General features: G+C 40.9%; 2 protein-coding genes across 6 annotated transcripts; one reads left to right on the top strand and one right to left on the bottom strand.

Annotated features, from left to right (window-relative positions):
- Positions 1-44: 44 nt before the first annotated feature.
- Positions 45-6,168, bottom strand: LOC135495493 (poly [ADP-ribose] polymerase 2-like). The gene is made up of 16 exons (XM_064784208.1): positions 6,021-6,168; positions 5,533-5,702; positions 5,280-5,400; positions 4,932-5,141; positions 4,542-4,757; positions 4,190-4,305; positions 3,831-4,003; positions 3,345-3,441; positions 2,988-3,071; positions 2,622-2,845; positions 2,413-2,476; positions 1,980-2,114; positions 1,591-1,815; positions 1,286-1,384; positions 921-1,045; positions 45-675 (listed from the first exon to the last, which is right to left on the bottom strand). The coding sequence occupies exons 1-16, from the start codon at positions 6,049-6,051 to the stop codon at positions 525-527; spliced, it is 2,241 nt and encodes a 746-aa protein (XP_064640278.1). The 5' UTR covers positions 6,052-6,168; the 3' UTR covers positions 45-524.
- An 81-nt stretch (positions 6,169-6,249) lies between these two features.
- Positions 6,250-25,058, top strand: LOC135495414 (uncharacterized). Of its 5 annotated transcripts, none has more exons than XM_064784024.1 (21): positions 6,250-6,326; positions 10,076-10,261; positions 11,118-11,316; positions 11,533-11,667; positions 11,912-12,189; positions 12,394-12,948; positions 13,172-13,333; positions 13,667-13,820; positions 14,076-14,241; positions 14,794-14,811; positions 16,812-16,907; positions 17,151-17,429; positions 17,711-17,844; positions 18,064-18,296; positions 18,611-18,752; positions 18,918-19,179; positions 19,437-19,557; positions 19,785-19,932; positions 20,541-20,653; positions 20,800-21,007; positions 21,166-25,058. In XM_064784024.1, the coding sequence occupies exons 2-21, from the start codon at positions 10,186-10,188 to the stop codon at positions 21,800-21,802; spliced, it is 4,116 nt and encodes a 1,371-aa protein (XP_064640094.1). In that variant the 5' UTR covers positions 6,250-6,326; positions 10,076-10,185; the 3' UTR covers positions 21,803-25,058. The 5 variants fall into 5 exon arrangements, with proteins under 5 accessions (XP_064640094.1, XP_064640093.1, XP_064640096.1 ...); XM_064784023.1 differs by lacking the exon at positions 6,250-6,326 and adding an exon at positions 8,485-8,587; XM_064784026.1 differs by lacking the exons at positions 6,250-6,326; positions 14,794-14,811 and adding exons at positions 8,485-8,587; positions 15,655-15,672.
- The last annotated feature ends 170 nt before the right edge of the window (positions 25,059-25,228 follow it).

Below are 25,228 nucleotides of genomic sequence, written 5' to 3' on the forward strand. Positions count from 1 at the left end.
GCCAAAAGAATCAATAACACCATCTTTAGTTTTAAAGACCTTTATTGTCTTTATTAACTCACTTTATTTCCAAATCTATCATAATGGGCTGCAACTAATGAACTGAAGTGCAAACTATTTTCAGGAAAAGCATTTTTGTGTAAATCAACTATGTACAGACATGACAGTACAAATCAAGACATGATAACAAACAATCATTGTGGGAAACTTGCCTCACGTGTGTCTACATGCAGTAACCAAAAGGAATCATTACGTTAATGGAATCAAATTAGAACATCGCGACCACGTTGACACTGCCCTATACAGCAGCCCTATCTTGTTGATCAAAGCTCACACCTACTCTAAACGTTGGCCATAAGCTAACTAGTAACTGGCCTATGAATTCAGCTTCATGACCTGTCTTTCAAATATAAGTGACCTGAATTCAAACATGCAAGTGTCTGTCTCTGCTGAGCCTAATTAACTGCTCCACCTTGAGTAGTTCCCAGCATTGATAGATGGATTGGTATAAGACTTAAGCCTCTTCAGAATTTGAACTTGGTCTTGACGAGGTATTTCATCTTAACCTGCTTGGTGTCGTATACGATGTACTCGTTATAGTTGAGGGTATAACCATTAGGGTTGTCAATGTTGGTGTTGACCGGCTTACCTAGTGGGACTGTCACGCCATCAGGACTGTAATGAAGAGATTACAAACATGAAATGAAGTTTTTCATTGATTATTTGTCATTTTAAGAACATTGAACAACCGAGGTAGCAAATATCAACTGCAAGGACCAACTATCAAGCCCTAGAAATGTTTATCAACATCCCAGTATCGATGGACCTCAGTCATCGATTACTCAACCTAACCTTGTATCTTCAGACAAAGTGGGTACATTCAAACCACAAAACTATGGGTTAACAGGAGTGGTACTCACGTGACAAAAGTCTTTTTTGGGTCCGGGGCAACACTGCCGAGCCCCTTCACGCTGTGTTTCTTCTTGGGCAGCTTATCAGCAGCGTAATCTGCTGATAAGAGATCATTGGTCTGGCCGAGAGAGACCTACGAGAAAGGAAGATGATGAATAACGATTCAGTTGAGAGGCTGTGAAGGGCTGACATGGCCGAGATCAGCTGAGGTCAATATCTCCAATTGACAGCATTTGTTACCATTACAGTTTGATGAAACATGTTTTCACAGAAATTCTCAATATTGGTGTGAAAGTCCTTATAGAATTTAGTGGGTTCTACGATCATATTGTCGAAAAACTGACTGTATAATATGTTGCTGATCATCACTTACCTCGCACAACAGAAGAAGACCAGTACTCTTGGCTCTTGATGCAAAACAGTAGTTGGCACTCTTACTGGATATGTCAGCAAAGTAGACACCTTTCCCAAACTGAAAGAGACAATCACACCAGTGAACATCTTCCGATTATAGATGATATTATCGCAAGCGAGAGTTTCAGGTTGCGAAATATGTTTATTGATATGCCCCAAGTGAGACCAATATCTTTGAAGCATCTCAGTCTTGGAAGAAAGCTGACCTGAGGATATTATGAGGAACATTTCATGGAGGGGAATATTTTGATCAAGTTCTCTTACCATGTAACCAGTGACGGGAGCCTCGGGGGGAGCAATGCGGAGACCTTGCTTCAAGATTCCAACCCAGTTAGACAAGCGCGAGCCGTGCCATAGCAACATTTTGTTGCCATGATCAACAAATTGATCTTTTTCGTCCTTTTTGTCACAGACGAGAACATCCTCGACCACCATCTTGTACTGGTTGTGGGTGCTGGCGTGGGTCGACTGGAGGTAATCTTCAACCATCTGAAGAGATAATTGAAGCTGTTAGGCAGAGGAAAGATTCACAGTAACTAAGGGCACAAATAACCAACCCTGTGGACAAGGCAATAACAAAAAGAAACATCGATCATTTGAAATGTTTTTTCATTAAGTTTTCTTTTTAGCAATCCATTTGATGACTTTGTTACCTTGAAATCAGGGTCAGTCTTGGCCAATGGTTTCATTTCACATTCCAGTGATTTATAATGTGCATCAACGGGATTCTCGTCACTGCCCAAATCCTTCTTCAATAGCTTCATGGCAATCTCGATATCACCAAGGGCCTGGGGAGAAAACATTAGAAATCAGTCAAAATGGGTGAATCATCTGTTTTGTTCCTGACCTCAATTTTTGCTCACTTTTGCTCTCAGTTGGTTTACATTCCATCTTGTCATTCTAGCAATAAAGGACTGAATCCCACAAGAGCACTTTCTGATTTTAGACGCTGCCACAGGTTAACTATATGTGGCCGCAGCAGTTCATAGTTACTATCTCTCAGCAATAGAATGTAGAGTATGAATACCATAGGAATCACCATAGGGTGTGAAAATGATACTGAACACAAACAGATTGAATATTTACCTCAAGGAGTGCTATTTTTGCCTTCAGATCTACCTTAGTTCGGATAACAGGTGGTCGTTTCATTCTGAAAGTGTAGAAAGACACACTGTTCAACCGATCAAGAATGCCTCCCTACATCAACTAACACTAGTGATTGACTCGAACCATTCTATGCTCTTTCTAGTCATATCAGGAAGACGTCAAATGATTATGTTCAGATGTCAACTTACCCAAAATCATGAGGAATTCTTGTATAAAACTCGTCACAAGCTTGGACCAGTTTCGTTTCCATATCATTAGCAGTCAAACAAGTGTCGATCTTCTTCAATGCAGCGTACCCCGCCTTGATCTGGGCGGCTGTCAGTTTTCCCAGGGGTGCCTTCTTCGAATCGTATTTCATTTCTACGACAGTCTCCTCCATTGATTTGACATCGCAGATCAGCGTTATAAGGTCCTGAAGATTAGGAAGGGAAGCTGTATGTCATCCTGTCATGCATTGTAACTCTCCGAAAACAAGTTTGAAATGATCTACCCCAAAATAAGAGATTTCGAAATGGAAAAATCTCACAAGGAGATCACGTGACCAGTTGACTCACCTGTAGTCTTTTATCCAACTTAGAATCTGGTATTTTGACATCCTTCTTCTTTTTCTTCTTTGATGAGCCATCACTATCGGCACCCTGAAATACACAAGAAGAAGTATTCTCAAGTTAATGATCAGCGACTGATATCATATGCTTTTTAAAATGTCTGATGTTGGAAAAAGTTTCCTCAAAATTTGCGAGAAAATTTTTTCAAATTTTTTTTTCTGTATTTCTTGTTTGTTCATGATAATTTGGGAAATGAATCTTTTCCAGAAATTTTTTTTTAATTCAAATTTTTTTGGTGAATGCACATTTTTTCGACTTTTCGACTTCTTTCCCCCAGAGACATAAAGCAGAAAGTAAACATACTTCTGTGTTATAGTCCATCTTCAAAAGATCATATTGCCCAGCAACTTTAGTAAAGACGTCTCGTTGTGACCAGTCATTCTTTGTCTTGTCCTTGAATCTGAAATGAAGCAGTATTGAGGTTGAGAACATGCTACACTATAGAGTAGTTGACCTCCAAGCAGGATTGATGATGTCCTTGAATCTGAAATGAAGCAGTATTGAGGTTGAGAACACGCTACACTATAGAGTAGTTGACCTCCAAGCAGGATTGATGAGGCATTGAGTATGGTTTAGCAGTACTGAGTATTTGGACAATGAAAGTTTCTGCTGTCATTTTTAAAATTTTCAATTCAATTCAATATGTGAGCGCCTGCCTTGCAGGATTTAGTACAGCATTTCAGCATCAATGAATTACGAATGCATTAGGAAATGCAAATTCTTGTCTCGCACAAATAAAGGAGTAGAAACAAAGGGTATTGAGCAAGCATGTGGGCATCTTCCACTTACTTTTTACAAAACGCTGTTTTCGCTTGGTCCAAGTTGCCACCACAGGGTGTCAAGTTATTCTGACCAACTTTCCCAACGCGGCCCCATCGGAACCAAACATGGTAGCGCTTGGCGTTATCGTCTTCTAAAAGCTGACAGACGTAGTACTTATTGTTGTTATTCTGCAAGTTTGTCTGGAAAAAGAGACAGGTGCAAATATCAAATAAATGGTACCTGACAATTTCGTTTTGTGAGGTCTATACCCAGCCATAGTTGAGAGGACCTATTTCACATTTGACAGTCATTTTGTGTAGGCCACCACATTTACACGTACGACAGCACATTTACAATATTTTCAGGTCTCGAGCTTTCAAACTGACCTGGTTCAACATGGCATCATAGACATCCTTTCCTTCACAGTAAACATGGGCGGTACCTATCTTTGAGGTGCATTCTGGGTCAACAGGCGCCTTCCCTTTGATCACCACGGTCTTCACTGAAGAAAACATTGACGTTTAGTATCTCAAAGAACGGCGACTATTTTAGAAATATTTCAGAAATGTATGATTGACCTCCAAAGGGAATAAATCACAAAAGACAGTGACAACACAAGGTGCTGATGTAGAGCATACCAAGCCACAACAAGCTGTTCATAGTAAAAGCTTCTTGGAATGCTTGCAATGGTAAAGACTCATGTCGCATATCACATCATCTGATTATTTAGCGACATACCTGTAGTTTCTTCTTCCTCGTCTTCATCTTTGACTTTACCCTTTGCCGATTTGCCACGCCCAGCGCTACTCTTAGCCGCAGCTTTTCCTGAGGTCGCCGAGGCCCTTTTTGCAGTTGCTGCAGACGCTTTCTTGGCAGATGCTTTCGGTTTAACCTCTTCTTCTTCATCGGCTGGTTCAGGTTTTGTGGTAACCGTGGCAACATCAGCGACTGCATCTGTAATGAAGAACAAAATTACTGTCAGAAATAAATCTTCCCTGTCAGACATCAGGATTCATTTTTAAAATCCCAAATCTTTATGACTTTTAATGACTATTCTGTGCAAACCAAGGATGATAGAGTAAGCCAACTAAAACTTCACATAGGAAAAGTTAAATATATTTGCCTCACCTGATTTTTCTCTGCGTACTTTTCTGCAGACTTTAGTTACTGTATTCTCCTGCTCCATCTCGGTGAGATCGATCTGATACGAACGATGACATGCCACCACGGTGACATCATTTTGTTTACTTTGATGAGCAGCCTCGATTTCAAGTGAATTTGTGATCGAGTACGGATGCCACTTGCCATGTTCATCTTCCCACTCCCAGACGTACAATTCTGAAAGGAAAGTGATTATTTTCATCATTTATTTTGATTGACATGATTTCTATCATCAGTACAACTTCGATCTCATGTCTTTCAACATGCCAAAGTTTTACTAAACACCCTGTAGTAGAATGAGCGCAGCACGTTTACCTTCGTCTCGTGAATCCTGGATGGCACAACGTATCCTTCGCTCCCAACCCGTCTTCTTGTTCTTCTGGAAGCCATCATCAAACTTGATCACAAATGTTGCAGTACCAACTTTGTATGTCAGCTGAATTAAAAAGCACTAGTTAGGATGTTTTCAAGGGACAGGCAGATGAGGAAGGATGGTACACATGAATTCACAAAGATGGAGCCTCACATTAATTGCCATTGATTTAATCTTACTGGTTAGGGAACTTACATCTTTCTTGAGAGCATTGCATGCATCACAGATGTCGGCATTGATATCGTCATTGTATGCTGTCCATTTTGGTCCGTCTGCCTCCCATTCAATCTGGACAGTGTTACCCTTGATCTGATTGGTTAACTTAGTCTTCTTGGCAGATGGCCCCGCATCACCACTTCCACCAACTGAAAGATTAGGCCTATTGATTAAACATTTTAGGAAATTTTTGTTGCAACATCCAAGTCCAACATGATAAATAACTGTCAAAGATGTGCCAAGAAAATGTGGCGATATAATGAGAAGAATTCGATGATGACATGGTGACGTGATTGGTATCGTTAGTAATTTTCCTCTTGACACACTAATACAGTGCAAAAGTTTATGACAGGTAATGGTATATTAAAAATATTGTCATTTTGGCGCTCCATGGTCATAAAAGTAAATTTCCATCACAAAACCCTCCCCACAATCATCAATAACGACAAGATCTAAATATTTCATACCGTCTACCGCTTTCCTACGACCCTTTGGCATTGCACGGTAGCCTTACCACGGCAGGAAACTTTTTAATAATAACGTTAAACCGGTCAATTCAAGGAATTTATAAACTTTTCCCGGGCAAGTCGGAACAAGAAATGCTGTCAATGCGGGGAATCCCCAAAGTTCTGTGTGAAACGTCATTACCGCGCACCTGTAGGCATAAATCAATGACGTCAGAGATTCATGTGTATATATAAAACGAAATCCAAAACAAGGTTTGCACATTGGGGACTTTATAAATCGATTGTTTACTAAATATTCATGTGATTGTAAGTGTGATGAATATGTAAATTACTACTCAGTATTGTTAAAGACATCCTGGGTGATCTTAAGGCTTGAATCTTCTGCAATGAAAGGTTGATTTCGTTGATTTCTGCCCCACCTTATTTTGACCCAGTTTCCCAAGTTTGCACTTGCACTTGCAGTGCACACTGGAAAGCACGCACTGATGCAGCGCACTGCACTCTTTGCCCTCTGAACTGCACTGCACTGCACAAACAGGGTACCATAACCATTGCCATAGGCCCTTTTCCAGATACGCTGGTACCACCCAGGGTCGGACAAACAAACCATCTTTATTTACAATAGATCTTCACGGTCAATGCCTGTGCCTCTTGAGCCATTGTCTTGGCGTATTGTGATGGTACCGGCGGATCTCAATCTGGCAAAGGGCCTATTGACAACATACACATCTCTGTGACACATTCATCATAGGTAGGATTTTGCATTGTTTACGTGTATAGAGGTGAACATATTACATAGTACAAGGCACGCCGCGCTGTGTCATGGCACTTGCATGTGGAGGTTGAGTGCGGGTGGTGGAGGAACTTTGTCCAGTTGTCGTGAAGTTGTCGACCCTAGGCCCTATGTATGTTTGATAAAGTTGTTCGATTGAAAGTGTGAGGATGATTGGTATGGGTAAAATCTGGACCCCGACTTGCGCCAGTTCGGTAAAGTAGAAGGCTGGGCGTATGTGGGTTAGCTGACTTTTGATAAATTCCTGCAGGTCGCGGAGAACCCATATCAACGAATTTCTGGGAGTATGCTGTGAGAGTAAAAAGAACAAACTGCCTAGAAAAACGGTTTTGTCATTGCCATTGGTATGTGAAGTCCTTGTCAAGTCTTGAATGTTATTGAACAATTTAAAGGTTGATTACGAGATAAGATGAATACCATGAAAGCTTAACTGATAACGTGATCAAATTTAATCGCCTGGTTGATTCAGAATAGTCAAAAGTATAAAATTCGGTAAGAATTCCAATGAACCATATGCTCCCAAAAGAAAACAAATCTAGTTGATAATCAGCTTATCTTGAAGTGCCGGGTTCTCTGGTTTAATCCCTCGTCGGAATCTTAAAGTTATGGAAGAAAAATGTTCTAATTGTTTGAGCAGCATTCCCGGGATTAGGGGTAGTACGTATTCTCACCGTTGGTTTGTACCTAGGCTCAACACTATGTTATATGTATCTAATGTTTGTCGCCAGTTCCACTGATTGATAGAAATGAGGAAGCTCTTTTAAATGGGGGAAATGATACTGTTAAAAGTTTTGCACTTTGTCAGGAGACCAGGATGTGATCAGTAAAGGCATGTATATGATGATGATGATGATGATAACAACTTTGATGAGAATGTTTGAAAAACAGGCCCAGTCCCATTCCAGGTACTCTTGTATTGTTCTGAATTTGACATTTGACTTAGTGACCTGATTTCGATAAATGAGTGAATAGCAATTGAGTTCTTTGACATTATCTGTTGTTATTCCTGATCAACATGTGGAAATTCAAAAGTCAGGTACTTTCTTGTGTCTTATAATGACAGGTTGTCATACATCGTGTCCTCCACCATATTGGCCAGGTACCAAGGTTTTGCACCTGAGAGATTGCTGATTAGTCTTGATGGTTCCCAATCTCATATAACATGTATACATTTCCACATCCCTTCCTTCTTATGGGGGAGGGAGGAGGTGTAGGTAAACAATTTGGTGGTCACTATCATTCATGGTCAGGTGGATGGACCTGCCTGGCCTTATTTAGTGACTGTGCTGGTGTTTAGTGTTACCTTTAGAGCATTTCATCACAACTTGGGGCTGAGGTGCTTGTTATTGTCACTCTTTGAATCAGACTTTCAAAAGCGGGTGGTTTGTGAACTGGTCATTTCCATTGTCTGTTTGCAATACTCTCTACACCACTATTTCCTTGACGCAGAGCTCTCGGTATCTTCTTTTGATAAATCATCATCGGTGGATGTGTCTTTGTGACACCCTGTAACATTATGTACACTGCTGTATATCGATTATATTCCATCTGTGGGCTTTCGAATATCTAGGCTATGTTGATAATAACTTTAGGCCTACCTATGGGCCTAGTTATAATATATTGCAGACTTGGCCCGGAGCCAAAGCCTAGTATCAGAGTATTATTATATAGGGCCTACTGCATAGTGGAGTTGCAGCTCTTGGAATACATTTACACAGACAGGAAGACTTTGAGAAGTGAAGCAGAATGTATCGTGGGAGTTTCCCAGGTCAAGGTAACGTCTGCTCAAAGTTTTGACTCCATCAAGTGGTGGTTTTTGTCATAGTAGTGGTCAAATTTCCTCATAAATATGACAATTGGTAAATCGTCACATGATTTACTGATTGTGAGGGTCAGCGAGGTCATAGTATACATGTAGGCCTGTGCTTTCATATGTTTTTTTTCATATGCATTTTCCAGGTCATGGCTTCAGTTTGGTTGTCTTCTGCCTCTTAGAGGTTTCGAATGAATTTGTTGTCAAACTCGTGTATGATTGCACCGTCATTGAAAGTGAGGTTGACGTTACTTTCCATTCATTTTTGAAATGTGCCCCAAACTTCTCATACCAATACCAGACTGGTTTCTCTCAGGAACAACTTGGTTGTGATTGTAAAATTGTTGGAGGTAGTGGCAGCTGCCCTCACGGTCAGGTCTGGGCAGTTGACTCGAATGTATATTGACTCTTTGACACCTCTCTCAAACATGGGACGTCCTTGAGTTGAGTGCCTTCAACACGTGACGTCATCCCTCGTCAAGGTCACTCATGAAGCTGTGGATGTTTCTCCAACTAAAAACTATTTCTTACATTGCAACGTTACATGTATGTTCACAGAATCAAAGACTAAACCTAGCAATTTTGATTCTTGCATGTTGATTGTACTGCAAAGGGGTTAAAATTATGATTATTTCAGTATTTAGGCCTGACAGCTTATAAATATACATTGCATTATCAACCTAATCTGTGACCTACTGGTCTGTGTCCAACTTTCCTATTATCATAGCATCAGCTGAACTCATTTTGAACTTTCACTTTATGTGCCCTACAAATATGTGGAGGAGGCCAACAATACTCCCGTTGCATGTGTTGACAGCAATGTAGGCCCTGCAACGAATTGTGTTTTGGTTGGAATGTTCCTATGTTCACATAAGCTATAATCTTAAATTATAGTTGAGTTATGTCTTTGTTGATACAGTAAGCTTATATTATTTCAGATTTGATCTCAGGACAGCCTTGTTCCCAGTACTTTTCCTTATTTTTGTTGAGTTGAGGTTGAAAATGTGTATTGTCAAACCAATATCCTCCATTGTCTGCTTTGGGAAAGTTTCTATCATGTGTTATGCTCGAAGAGGGTTAGCAACATGTGTAGGCCTACAGTGTGGTACATGACAGGCCAGGTAGGCCTAGGAGGCCTGAGTAAGGTGAAGTTATGTCAAGATAGGGTACAGTGTTTGAAAGCATGCTTTGTTTACCTGAAGCCTGCATCACTTGGTTTACATCCGGTCAGGTCGCTCAGGCTGTAGTTTATTGTTTGGTGTATCATGTTATTGAATTCAAACCAGAAATATCAAGTAAGACGGATTCAGGTGGCGCTATTGCATGACTGACGTGGTACTGGTCAGCTTGAGAGAATGAGCACCTCTGAATCCTTTCAGCGTGACTGTTATAACCTATGTATTCTTTAAAAATCTGTTTCTAAAAGCCTTTGTAACTTTCTTTTTGCAGATACCATCATCTTGGGCTAAGATGACGGGGGATACGGCCCTACAGGCAGAGCCCTCTGGTGGTTGAATCATATAAACAGATCATGGTGTTTACACTAAGAGTCGAGTAAGATGGCAACATCTACATTGTTGGTGCTTGTTGTCATGGTGACGGTTGTGACATCCAAATGCCTTATCGACAGGCCAGGTAGGTGGAATCTTCCTTCCTTTCAAAAAAATTACCTGAGCGAGAAATCTGCTTCCCTGAAAAACGTCTCTGCACTTTGGATTTATTCAGGAAGGACGTAAGGCTGCCCTCAAAAGTTGTGGCGTCCTCTTACTGGTGGAAATCTATGTCTCAAGTTACTGTGAAGCGCCAGCTTTGCCCCATGTTTTTCATTGAGTTGAAGGACTTATTTTCAATGGCGGTTCTAGGATCAACTCTATTTGTTGACAATGATGCATGATGTGGTCAGGAGTGTCTGGTAAACACCTTTGATGGCTGAATCACAGCACATGTGCTCGAGCAATGTTTATCCTGTCCTTGTTTTCAAATGTCAATATGTATGACTGATTACCTTTGGTCACACATGTTGTGACTGATCGGGGAATCTGTGTAAATGGGAGACCTGTAAACACTGTCTGATCTTGGCGTCTGGGAGACCTCGACCAGGCACCATACAGACCGGCAGGGAAGATGATCAACGACTATTTTTTTACGTGGCCTAAGTGTAACTTGACCATTAGATGTATTCATTTGAATAACGAAGTAACAAATTGGCCTTCCGTTCTGTTGAGCAGTTCCAAGTATCCGTACGTCTCTGGTCTGTCAATGAATCATTCATGTATACATTTCCATAGTAATTACATCATGATACATGTACACCGACGTTAGATTTCATTTCCGGATATGACCATCCTCTGTCACCAGATATGTTGCTGAAGCGGAGATAGAGTTAGTCTGATTACACAAAGCTGGTCAACAAATGTCAATACATGTATCCTTTCTGTAGTATTCCTCGACTGGGAGTATGACCACCTCTTACTCATGGTTTGTTATTCAGATGTTAAGCCCAAGCGTAACCTGTACCACGGCAGCTCCGAGCTGAACCTGACCCTAGAGGGCAGCACAAGGACATCCCACCAGCTCGCCAATACCATCCTGAAGATACTTCTTGAAGAGGTGCTCGGGTATAAATGGGTTAACATCAAGGTGGAGGAGGGGAACATCAATGCTGAAGCGGTGGTCAGGCGCGTGTCGGGGTAAGTGCACATTGGACAGGCACCTCTAGATATAGTTGGAATTGAACAGAAAAGTCAAAACAAATTGCCAGTGTCAGTCACAATAAAGGTTGTATAAAAGAGGGGAAGCCCATGTCACTGCTGATATGAAGCTGTGCATGGTCAAATACAGCACAAAAGCTATCAAATGATTTGAGTTTTATGTTTAGTTTCTAAAGATCCTTGCCATGTTTACAGGTTGTCCAACCCAAACTGTTCTATACCGGACACCATGGTCAACCTTGAAGTGTGGATGCTACCTGGGTTCAACGTTGAGGCGTGGGTCAGCAGTGGACACCTCATTGACTGTGGCCCGCTTGGCCCTCTAGCGCTGTGAGTATGATAGCATAGTCAGCTGCTCGAACTGTAGCTCAATTGTACACTCTTTAGTAGCCCAGGTGGCTCTTGATGATATGAAAGGCCTTACTTGTGTGGATGTACATGATGCATTTATAATTTGGGTCAGTCAGGTTGTTTCGTATCTTTCTTGGAAATGTCCTTAACTATGAACCCTGAACATTTTTCATGATTTTAAAGATTCAAAGATTCGGTGACGCCCTCTTTATTTCTTCTCCAGGTTTGGATGGTATATGTCATCATTTACTGTCGACAAGTTCTGGAAAAACAACAAGCACATTATCGTCGATCATTACCGTAGTCTGATGCAACCAAACTTCACGCAGCAATTCAACTATCAGGATAAGTTACCAAGGATAGAGAGTATGATGCGCGACCCTATAACAACACGCTACTACTGCACTGCAGCAGATTGTGATAGCGGCATTTACTACTCAAGTCGGTGTCGCAGTGGTCCAAACGTTGAAAGCTGTGCCATGTTATTCTCAGATTACCCAGGTGAGCTTCAACCAAGAACCGCTGAAACAAGTCAAACCTGTGTGACTATCATAACCATTGAAACCCTATGTATCCATTGTGACCGGCACTGTGGCACATCGCTCCGATCAAAGTCATTTGACTTGCTCCCAAACAAGCTAATGTATCTTTCTGACTCACAGCTTTGATGACTTGACTTATTCTTGATCCCCTTTCCTGTTTCAGCTACGGATTCAAACATCCTCAAAAATCAAATTGAAAATTTTGGATTATATGTTAATATTGTTTGGCTTGGATCGCACCTGGCATCATTCGTGACGGAGCAGACGGCCTTGAATCGCCCAATCCTCTTCTTCAACTGGCGGCCAAACACTTTCACATCGGGAAAAAACTTCACACGGATAGCATTCCCAATCTGCATGGATGATCAACAAACGGCAAGACCGCTCAATTGCGACTTTTCCATCAATCAGTTATCGAAGGTTGTGTGGGCGCCATTAAAGACTAAAGCACCTGAAGCATTCCATTTAATTAATCAAATGTCTTTCACAAATCAAGTCTACCAAAATCTACTCAATACTTACAGAGAACATTCAGAGCAGTTTGTTATTGTGAATCGGACGAGAGTTTATAATAAGATTGGTTGTGAGTGGATACAAAGTAATGAGCTTATATGGACGAGGTGGCTACCGCACAATCTTTCCAATAAAACCACGATTTATATTGGTGGTATGATATCCATGACAGGAACGGCCTACAAGGATCCCGGAATAGCTGAAGGTAAGCCGCCAAAGGAAGAATCAATCCAAATTGTAAACAATCAGTATTTTTGTACTGCAGAAAAGATCGTTCAGGTGTGGTTGACTCCAAGTTAGATTGAACGTTCTATGCTTCCCTCCAACCCCTATTGGTCTGTATGTGTGGATTCAGACGTCCTCCTTGTCCCCTGAGTGTCAATTATACCACATACTTGAACCCATCTGACAAGTCATGTCTCTTCCAGTTGTTTCCATGGCCACAGATCTCATCAATAAAAACACGAGCCTGCTGGCAGACTATAACCTCAAGGTCCTTGTCCAAGATACCAAATGTGCCCCCGACGAGGTGATGAAAGCATTCATCAAGTATGTCACCAACAAAACGCATCCTATTGTTGCTGTCCTAGGTAAGTTGGCTCTGACTTTAAGTCTACTCTAAGTCTACTGCTTTCCTCTAACTTTAAGTCTACTCTAAGTCTACTGCTTTCCTCAAACTTTAAGTCTACTCTAAGTCTACTGCTTTCCTCTAACTTTAAGTCTACTCTAAGTCTACTGCTTTCCTCTAACTTTAAGTCTACTCTAAGTCTACTGCTTTCCTCTAACTTTAAGTCTACTCTAAGTCTACTGCTTTCCTCTAACTTTAAGTCTACTCTAAGTCTACTGCTTTCCTCTAACTTTATGTCTGATCACTCTCCACATGATTCGACTCTGACAAAACTCGTTTCTGTTTTCATCCGCAGGTCCAGCGTGCTCCGTAGCGACGAAACCTCTTGCCCGTGTCTCCAAGCATTTTAATACTACCGTTTTATCATATGGTGCTGAAGCTTTAGAGTTGTCCACAAAGTCAATATATCCTTTGTTCTTCCGAACTGTGCCTAATTTTGGACAGTACGGGTAAGTGTATTATGTTTTGCTGAAAGGCACACTTTCAAGCTGTTTTCATCACATGTAGAGTGAACAGAGCAAACCCTAAAAATGAAAAAGGATATCTACATCGTTCTGGATGCGTTTGGCTTCATCTTACATACTGTCTTATGGTGAGAAACATTCTACAACCTGTTTATTGTCTCAACAAACACGCTGCAGCTGTGATCCAAGCTCGCGGTGTTCTGTGAGACAACCAGTTACATGTGACATCCTTTCTTTCAGCGCCGTATTCAACGCTGCATTTAAAGAGTTTGGTTGGAAGCGCGTTGGTATGATGGTGGCAGTGGAGCACTATGCATTTCTACAACATGTATTCAAAACGAATGGCATTGAGATTGTACTTTACTTACAAATACCGGCCGAGACTCACTCATTTGATGCTGAGATGGTAAGATCATTTTGAAGTCATTTAGAGGAATGTTTTGTTCCAAGATTTTAGTCAACTGAACAATAACATTTTGTTTCAGTAGGCCTACATGCCGTAAGGAATGGAATTTCAGCCAATTTATGTACCCATCCTTGATTTGGATGGTTTTCCCAAAATATCCTCCGTCTCGTCCAGAAAGCAGCTCCTCTTATTGTCATGACAGTACAAACACTCCTCTTCTTCTCATCATAATGCTTTGAAGAAGGCACAACTGATGATGATTTGGCAGATGGTATTGTGATGGCTCCTCACTCGAATCCTGAATAGCAGAGAAGGCAGATAAGCTGTGCTTACACTGCAGTAAACATAAACATCTGACTGGACCTCTTTTGATGAAAGTGTGGTTCATGGAGAAGTTTGTGCGTGCACAAAAAACACCACGAGGGGGATTAAGACGTCATGCAGCGTCACCTGGGGTCCTGTCTGTTAAAACCAAGTTCACAACTTGTGTGACTGTCTCTCTGTTCGACCTTGACGATGCGACCTTGACCCTTTGGTTTATCTTGTCCACAGCACGCCCTAGTTCGACAGGTATGATTGCCCATCTTGTATCTTCACTGTACAGCCCTTTATGCATTTTGTTGCTGCTCTTTCATAGATCATGGGCCGAGGATATTTTGAGCAAACTTTTTGGACGAGGGTGTTTTGAGGAAACCCAAAAATTGGACATTTTCATAATATTTTGGGATAAAATGTTTACACCAGTTTTGGCATTTCTTCTCACAATAGTTTTAAGTTATTGTTTCTGAGCATTGCGTCTTTGTCCTCGGTCCTCGATATTTTAAGAGTTCAAATGCTTTAACTGTCTACTAACAAATTAAAGATTGTCAAATCCCAGAAAAGTTCTCTAGGTTCTCTGGCTGCTGTTTTTGCTAAATGTCCCCTTTCGTTGATCATGCATTGTCACAGATGAACAGAATTGGTACTGGACACCTCAGCTTGGCTGGGCTAGAAATGTACTGAGGCGATGGTGGCCGTTACCTTCGTGCCAGGCCTTCTTGTTGTATGATATGACAATGTGTGATCAGCAAAAGGTGTAATGTGCAGGGCATTTGCTTCATTGGTAGTTTGGGCTTCTTGCATTTTGGAGTGAGTAACTTTTTTATGTGTTTATAACAATTCTATTTTGTTTATAGATCCTTTCATTAGTTTTAAAATCTAATTGCGGTTAGATGAAGCATTTTATAAAGGCCCGACCAGGGCAGTTTGGAGTTATTTTCCAAAATGACAAACTCAGTGGGTGACGACTGGTGACTTTTGCCATCAGGGGCAGTTATTTTGTGAAAGTGGTATACAGCCCATCTTTTTATAAATTTTCATCTAGATATTTATGCCTGATATTAATTCAACCACTTTGCCCCTTCTGTTCCAAAGGATCCCCTGACTCAATGGGTAAGGTAGTCACCATCAGTTAGACCAAAAACCCGTTACTTTAATGACGTAATAGGTTTCTGGTTAGTCTTGTATTGTTGGACATTATGCCCTAAGCACGCTCGCAGTCAGTTAGTCTTTGTAGCTTTGCATGTTTTAGCAGCCTCCTTTGACCACCGCTCAATAGGTCAAAAACACTTGCTTCTATTATGCACCTCCTATCATTTTGATATTTAACCATCTGGTTGAAAAATTAATGATATGCACTTTCACAACATTAGAGATGATACTTGTATTAAAGGAACTGTAACCTCTGCATTGGGGTGAATTTAATGTCAAGTCCTCGTTCCCCATTTTGCTCTAGAATGTGAGGTGGTTGTCTATAGTCCAGTCTGTTTATCTGTAGAGCGTATCAGTTCTGTTTTTAGTTGTGAGTCTTATTCCAAGAAAGACAAACTCCTTTAAAAATCATCCAGCACATTTTTGCCTCTTACATTTTTGTCTGTGCACAAATACATGTACTATGTAGGTACTAAAGTGAACTAATCGCCCATTCTGAATGTGTCCAACAATAGACCCATAGGCAACAAAAGAAAACTTTCATCAAATACCATGGAATCTGTGTCCCATACAACATGGCATTGAGAAGGGGGTGTTATGTCTTTCCACTACAACAATAGCCATTGTGCTCAGCTAGGCTTATTGTTGAAAGAAAGGGAAGAATTGACATTCATTGGCCCTCCTTACCTGGAATATTCAAAGGGGGTATTGAACCTTTTTATATGGGTATTGTCTAAAATACAAATGTACATTCTATAAGTTATTGTGTCAAGGATACAGTGTCTATTAACTGCATGCTGCATTATCCTGCAAGTAGTCTAGAAACAAGTTCAATGAGGTTCCTAACTAACATGTGACATAAGGTTCACTTTGACCACATTGACCTTTCACTTCGGTGATAAAACCATGACATTATGTCAGAACAACACCACTAAGGCTTATACATACGCTACCAGATTCTAAAGTAAAATATCCTCATGTGTATCTTCCTTCTTCTGAAGAAATAATCAACTAGTCTTTTCCAGTTTAATGAACATATTGATTAACCCTCGCTGGTCATTGCTGAAAGTCTGAGAGTGATACGCTATTTATCGTTACAGTATTTACGCCAGTTAAAAGAGAAAAATGTCAAAATAATCATCGGAGAGTTTTACGATTATGCGGCACGTTCTGTCATGTGTGGTGCTCTCAAGTTGGTAAGTTTGAAGAGGGATTCCCATTCTTGTCTAGTAAAAAGTGGGATTCCCATGCTCATCTGGTAAGATCTATAATGGCCAATGATGGGGGGCAGATGAAGACCCTGTGAACTCTTGAGGCTTGTGAGCATGCAGGAGTAGGACCTGTAAGACAATGAGAATGCTTTTGTCGAAATCCAATGGTTCCTCACTACACTACAGCACTTCTAACATTCCTAAGACATTCTAATGATCTTCTTGCAGGGAATGACAGCGCGTGAAGGCTACCAGTGGTTTCTGCCCGGCTGGTACGAGATGGGCTGGTGGGACACGGACCGCTTCAACAATCCACCTGAGTTCCTAATCGGGTTGAGTATCAAGGAAAGTGTGGAGTGTTCAACAAAGGATATGCTGAGTGCTATAGATGGGTACATGCTGCTGTCTCAGGCTTACTTTGATAAGGATGAGTCAATTGCTACAGGCACTGGCAACATCTCGGTCGGTCAGTGGAAGAAGATGTATAAACAACGCCTTAATAAAACGGTAAGAATCAGAAGTAGATGTAACCACCAGGATATCTTTCTGCACCGAATACACTGTTCTCAGTCTCACATCAGTGTTCAGGGTAAACAGTCTTTGGATGTCAACATGGGCAGCGTTTTCTTGGAGGTCAGTCCTGTCTGTAGAAATGTTGCCATTTCAACGATCACAAGGACATATTGTTTTTACCTCATGATAATGATCACCATTTTTAGTTAGATCGAAATTGATAAGTTTGAAGTGACTTTTTCAAGATGAATGACTATCACTCGCTTCTTTTTTAGGGGAACTCGTTCAAAACTGTTGGTAACTATGCTGGCTATGCGTTTGATGCTGTCTGGGTCTATGCCTACGCACTCGATCGTCTGCTCTCCAAATATCCTTCAGCGATTGATTCAATGCGCTTAAAATACTCCGGGTAAGAACTCATGATTATTGTACTGTTACTGTTAATAATGATAAGCATTACTTTAGCTCTTGTTCAAGCAGCTTCTCACTGGTTCTTTGGAGTATTATCATCTGTGTCTCCACGCAGAGGCTCGGGGCTGTGGATGAGTTGCCACAAACCATGACATCCCTGGTTGGCTTCAAGTGCAATATAAGAAGTCACATTCATTTCTTTTCCAACTGGTAACAGGTTGCTCCTGAAATACATCAACCAGACTGATTTCAAGGGCGTGACGGGCCATCTTGCCTTCAGCGGAGCAGACCGGCCCGGCATCATCCTACTCCAACAGTTCTCTGCCAGCAACAACTTGACGACCATAGGACGCTACGTGCCAGTCACAAAAGGTGGCAAGATGGAGATTAATAATTCACTCATCCAATGGCTGATGCCGCGTAACGAGAAACCCGACGACGGTACCATTAGTAAGTTACGTTCATTTCAAATTTGCGGACTTTTGGACTATTGTTTGATATCTTAGTCTCAGTGCAAGCCAGCTTTTGATATCAGATCAACTTGTGATGATGTCATTGATCTTTGGCCGTGTATTCTACTTTATTTAGCATGACACTCCTGCAGCAAATGTCAGCATTTTTCTCCAGGAATGAGGTTTTGAATTCGTCAAAGATATGCGACTTTATGTCATGATTCATAAGATGTAGCTAAGTCTGTCGGAAAGGTGAGTCTAGGTCATAAAATTCATCTCAACTTCTCTGATATTCTTTTCATGTTCTTTCAGGTCCTGAAGTCTGTTCTATCGAATCGTTCCGTGCCATTTTCGGCGTCGACTGTAACATGGCTATCGTCATAGCAACCATCTTTGGTTTTGGATCGCTCGTCATTCTACTCATAGTGATCCCAATCATGTGCATTAAGAAAAGGTGGGTACATTTCATTCCCAGGTAGATTTACCTTCAAATATTGTAAATTGCCTAATTTTGATAGTGACAAGGTTGCTCATGTGGCAGAGTGAACCATTCGTTTTTTTAATTTCAATGTTCTATGCGCAAAAAGGATCCTTGTTAAATTTTAGTTACTTTTCAAAGGTATGATAAGAAGTCCCGAGAAACCCGAGCCCGCATGAAAGAACTTGGACTGATGTCTCCAGACGTCGAGTGGCTTAATCTTGATGAATGGGAGATGCCACGTGAAAAAGTGGTGCTGAATCGTAAGCTTGGAGAAGGAGCGTTCGGAACTGTGTACGGTGGTGAGGCTTACATGATGGCTGGGGCATCAATGATGCAGGGGAGTAACTGGGTGGCGTGTGCTGTGAAGACCCTCAAGGTGGGCTCCTCATCTCACGAGAAGGTAGGTGGAATGATCTTCGTTCTCCAGTTCCTCTTGTAAAAGTTTGTCAATGTGGTTGGGTGCCAATTTGTAACCTCCTCTGGCAGAAGGAGGCACGTGTAAAGATACTCAATAAAAAACCCTGCAGTAACCTCACCTTAGATGGTGTTTACTTTAAAACAGCATGGGAAGTTCATATGGCGAGATTTCCCCAAGATCACAAGGGATGTGTCCCTCTTGGTTATTTCGTTTTGACCTGAATGTCACTTTCACTTCAGATGGATTTCTTAACGGAGGCCAGTCTGATGAAAAGGTTTGAAGACAATAACATTGTCAAGTTATTGGGAGTGTGTACACGAGGTGAACCAGCTTACTGTGTGATGGAGTTTATGCTTTACGGTAAGTCTTTCAAACAATTCCTGGGCCTAGGATTAACCAGTTCTATGCTCACTATGTTCAAAAATGGGTAATTAGGTAAGTTCTGTGATGGGGCTCATGATATTCCAGCTTTGGCCACTGAAGTGGGGGGGGGCAAACGTGACAATCATATTGCTTTGATCCTTACCAAAGTCGTATCTCGGTTAGATCTATTGTATTGACGTATACACATTTCTCCTGTTGTGTAGGTGATCTTAAGACGTACATGTTGGCGCGTCGCCAGCTTGTCACCAAGTCACCCGATAATGAAGAAGTCTCGTCTCTCAGCCTCACCAAGATGGCACTGGATGTCATCAACGGGCTGAAATATCTTACAGATAACAAATATGTACATAGGTAAGGCATACATGAAAAACACATCCCTTGATCAACTGATTCAGACAATTCTTGTACCACTAAACTGCATTTGCTCTCCACTACCCAAACCCATTGACTTCTCAGTCTTTCAGTCAATTTATCCTCAGGTGGCATTGTGCAGTATGTACACCTGCTTTTACAACTGACTCCTGATTATGCAATAACTTTGAAGCAATGGTCCTGTTGTGTTTTTTAATCCCCCTATGCACAGCTAGTGTACACACACATGGATAGGAAATGAGTGCTTAGGCCAATTAAGTGGTGGGTAGTAATATGGTAATTAGCAACAATAGCTCACAGTGTTTAAAAGTAGACTCTGCTTTTGATGTTTTGGAAAGATTAGTGCCCTTTGTACTTCTCAACAAGGTTACCAGTAATACATGTGAAAACGTTGTAGTGTTTGCCTGTAGTAGACTGTTTCTCCCTGTGATTGAAGTCATTTGTTTTTGGTAAGACCTGTTTGCCTTTCCTGACTATTGGATCTTAGTCTTCACAACCCAATGCACACTGCAGTGTGCATTGGGTTGCACCACAAACAGGCTTTTACCAAAATGCCATACTTAATCTTTATATTCTTTTTTTGCCAGAGATCTTGCGTGCCGGAACTGCCTTGTTGGTGATTTGAGGGTTGTTAAAATTGGTGACTTTGGTATGACGCGTCCAATGATCGAGACAGATTACTACAGATTTAGCAAAAAAGGTGAGTTGGAAGTTTTGAAAATCTTCCATCTTCAAAAATTGAACTTGAAAATCCATCTAAAGATGATATTCAACAATGCCATTCTGTAGACTGATATACCCTGTTGATAAACACTATTTTCATGTGTGTATATTGTTGTCTTTCAGGGATGCTTCCAGTTCGTTGGATGGCTCCAGAAAGCCTCAGTGATGGGATTTTCACGCCTCACTCTGACATCTGGAGCTACGGCATCCTACTCTATGAGATTCTGACGTTCGGTAGCTTCCCATATCAGGGCCTTTCAAACAATCAAGTTCTGGAATATGTCAAGAATGGCAACAAGTTGTCCATACCACTAGCTTGTACAAAAGAAATGTAAGTGTTTAAAAAGCTTCATTGCAAAATGTGATATCCGTTTTTGCCATCAGAAAAAAGGATTTATTTCGAAATGGTGTTGCCTAAAATTTGGCGCAGTCTGATATTCTGTATGGCAGCCAAGTTTTACTGATCTCTCTTCTGTTTTTCTCTTTCAGGCAGGATCTAATGGAAGCATGTTGGCGATTTGATTTTCCCGACCGGCCAACACCAGATGCAATAAGAGATTACCTGACAGAGCGGCCACAACTCATCAAGCCATGTTTGGATACGCCATCGTCTGCTGTCGTAATCGAGGGCACGGACTCTTTAGAATTTGCTCTTCCTTCGACACGGAAACACACAACGACCAGTCGTAGTTTCTCAGGAAGTGCTGCTGCTGGACTACTCACCGTTAACCCAGCTGAGATTGCCAAATTAATCGCAAAAAATGAAGACAGTACAACCGTGACGCGGAGTAATTCAGGGGATTCATTCACGGCCGAGGAAAATGTGGGGTATGTGACGATAGGCACGCCCGACCCGGTAGGGTCATGTGATCATTTGAACCACTCGAAGGAGTTTATCTCAGGGTCCAGAGAACGAGTGACGCGGCATTCGATACCAAAGTTATTTGGGTCGAAAGATAAAATCCCCCCTTTGGTTAACCGTGACACAAAACCAAAGGAGATTTTGAAACATTTAGAGAATGATCGGAAAAACCATGTGGGCAACAATGTACATATGTCGGTGCATTATTCAAGTCTGCCACTCGATAATGGCGACTGCGGGCGGGAACAGTTGACGCAAGTCTAGCGATCAAGGATAACGTATCTGTGTGCTGCTGTACAACGACCTACTAGTTGATATGAGACAGACTTCTAAAACCAGGAGATACTTTCACTACTCACTATTCACTGAGAAGTGGCTAACTAATTCACGTTTGCATTTGTTAGAAAATCACTGGAGATATCATTCGTGTACAAGAACTTTTGGATATATTTTAAGTCTCATGTTAGGATATCGCTGGATGTATATCTTAAACTTGGATATATCTGTATGGGTTTATTTTGCATTAGGTTTTAGATATCTGGATTAACCAGTGCTTCTTCAGCCAGTGTGTTACCATGACAACAGTTGCTCAGTTGCCATGGTTGCATAAGTTTCCATAGCATTTTCTGTTGCTGAATTTCAGAATTTGAGAGATATTTTAAACTAATCGTATTGTTGTAGTGCCAAATTTGGTACTCATGTTGGTTATTCGTTTTGGTGCATACCATGTATACCTCAGGCTCAGGTAGTGTGGGCACAGGACTTAAATAATTCATGTAATTCATTCCAGAAGTAGCTAGCCTACATATGCCAAAGTTGTACTGTAGTTTATGGTATCTGGAAAAAACCCATCTTATATTATTTTAAAAGGGCCATTTGTTCGATTCACTTAAGTGTGTTGTGTTTGCTGATTTTGCGAATAACCTGGATTTGCGAAAAAAACTATGGCAAACATAAGCTTTTTTTATTCGAACAACGAAAAGCAAGTTTGTAATTTGCAAAAAAAAGTCATGTAAATCTTGATTTTCATCAGGAATTTTTTCCAAAAATTTGGTGGTTTCATAGTTTCAAAGGAACATTTTTCAACCACAAGGTTGTTGGGGGGGGGGGGGTTATTTTGAGTTTTCCTTCTTCTCTTATCAGTATGCAGTATTATTATGATTTATTATTTATCCCAAGTCACCTTTTGAAGCATTTTTGCATTGTGACCATCATGACATCACACCTTGTGTGGTTTGAGAAATGTTTACAGAAAGCGACAGGTACATTTTTTTAACGAAACATTTGAAACTGGATTTAACGGGCCATGATCGTTTTCTTCAGTCTTGAGAAGTTGGTGGGCTGGTTTCTCTAAGCTTTGACTTGAAATATCACTAGTATTTTTGTAATCACACTCGTATCCACTCGGGGCTGGGGGCTGGGGCACCCTAGGGTTAAAGTTTGTACATTGTCAGTAACAAGTTATAGCTATAACATATTATTATTGCTATGTGCATTGGCTGTACAATTGGAGAGGGTGTATATGTAAGCATTTATTCCATATTGGGAAGGGCAAAGCCAATATCTTCCAGATTTGGTATGGAGATGAGTCGGTGTGATTCTCTGTGGCTTAACACAATCGTAAGTCAAAATCTCGTGGCAGCATAGAAGTTTGAAACCATGTGTTGTGTAGATCATTGATGTTTTGAAATGACCAAATAGCACACCGGCTTTATTGTTTGATTGTTCAGCCTGTTTTTGTCTCGCGTTCGGTTTCAATTTACTTTCTCCGGCTCACAGGTGCACTCTGCTATTCAGATCTATAAGATTGACAATAAGGTTGGTCAGTGGTGTGCACGACACATGATTTTGATGATACTGTGTCGACTTGTTTAAGTTGAAGAGGCACTCCTGTTCCACACAGGCAAAATAGGCCTTTTTACAGGCGTCCCTCAAACAGCTTAAATCACGTCGACACAGCATGTTTATAAGAGAGGTGTATATACTTCAGAATTCTTGGTGCTACCAGTTTATTTATTGTAGAAATAGTTACTCACTGTGCTGATAGATACCGCTTGGTTAAATGCCGTGGTGACTCAAGTTTGTCAGGTAGCAATTGAGATTGTATGTGTAGATATGGATTTTTTTGATTAACCTCGGAGCACAGGCAGACGGAAAACAGTTTTAGGATCTGTCTTTTTGGTTTTGGGTAAAATGCTTTGATGTGTTTGTTAGGAGTTGGTGCGGATCCAAGACTGAGCTTGTTAGTCACATGACCTAGGCCGTTGTGACATGTGGATACTGGACAGTTCAACAGCAAAGTTGTCTGTGATGTCATCCGTGTGTAGTCGGTTTCGCATGCCTGTGAGTGGTCTTGCATTGATGTAGTATCATCATTTTGGCTCCAATGGTCATGTATTTCTGTCCAATGTACTCCTGAAGAACTGTATTTCATATTCTTGTACAAAGGGATTCTCTAGCAAGAAGCAATGCAACTGTTTGTAAGGATATATGTAAAGCAACTTAAAAACACGCAAACATTGATCGATGGTGCAAACAATTTTAATCTGATGCTTTTCTCATTAGGAAATATATATTTGGCAGAAATTATTGCTGAAAAGTATATTTTCTCTGGGTTGTGAAAATCAAGGGATTAGGGAATAGGCCTTGTCTGATTGGCCATGAATAGGCCTTGTCTTTTCAGAAAGCAAGGATCGAAGAGAACTGAGTGTACATATGTAATTTAGATTTGTCTGTTGTTTTCTCCTTTTATGTTTTGGCTGGACAGAGAAATAGGAATAATTTCTCAATGTTTAACACTTTGAGATCGAACTTAACCATAAATGTGAATATTGACTTCTGCTGTGTTTTGTTGGACCAGCTGGTGCATGTTGAAAGAGGGTAAAGGGGACAAGAGACAAGACCACCATTGAATATTCATAGGTTGGAGGATCCAGACCTATCAATCAGACACGAGTATGTTTTTAACTGTCATGTGCATATTTGGAGTACACGCTAGAAGAAAATTAACCAGCCCCAACAAAGAGCTTGCAATCGAACTTTGAAAACATTTAAAAATGTATTTTCTGCATTTTATTTCAATTGAGCATTGCCCAGGATGCACCTCAATTGCCGCCGTGTCTTGATATTGAAGCCTGGACAGGCCTATAACAGTTGTTTTCTGGGTAAGCTACCGAGAGCGAGAATTGATAAAGACTAGTCGTTATTCATTCTTGTCGAGAGGTGTGAACATTTACAGTTAACTCTCTGATTTGTGAACATTTTGCGATCAACCTTGTTTTGTGGAAATGAGGTAATATTATCTCTCAATTGGACAACCTTGTAAAGTTTGTAAAATTCTGAGTTTGGCAGTTCTCAGCAATCTTTAGACTGGGGAATAGTGAAGAGATATAATTATTCCTATTACCTCTGAACAGTCTCTTTGTTAACCATGATAATCTGTGATCCTTTCCTGATAATGCAGCCAAGTTGAAATATTTTCAAATTGTTGCAAGTATTAAAAATAGTGTATTATGTTGAATCAAAATCTGTATTTGGCTGTTCTTTCTTCTACTTGTTCTTGCATGGATGAGTCTCGTTCTCCAAAGAGTTTTAGATCTCCCAGGACTTGTGAGCGTTTTGCATGTCACTGCAGTTGGGCACCGATTGGTTTCATCGTCATAGGAATAAGGAACAACCAGCATGTTATGA

The sequence above is a fragment of the Lineus longissimus genome, chromosome 11 (assembly GCF_910592395.1).
Source record: "Lineus longissimus chromosome 11, tnLinLong1.2, whole genome shotgun sequence".
NCBI classification, from domain to species: domain Eukaryota; kingdom Metazoa; phylum Nemertea; class Pilidiophora; order Heteronemertea; family Lineidae; genus Lineus; species Lineus longissimus.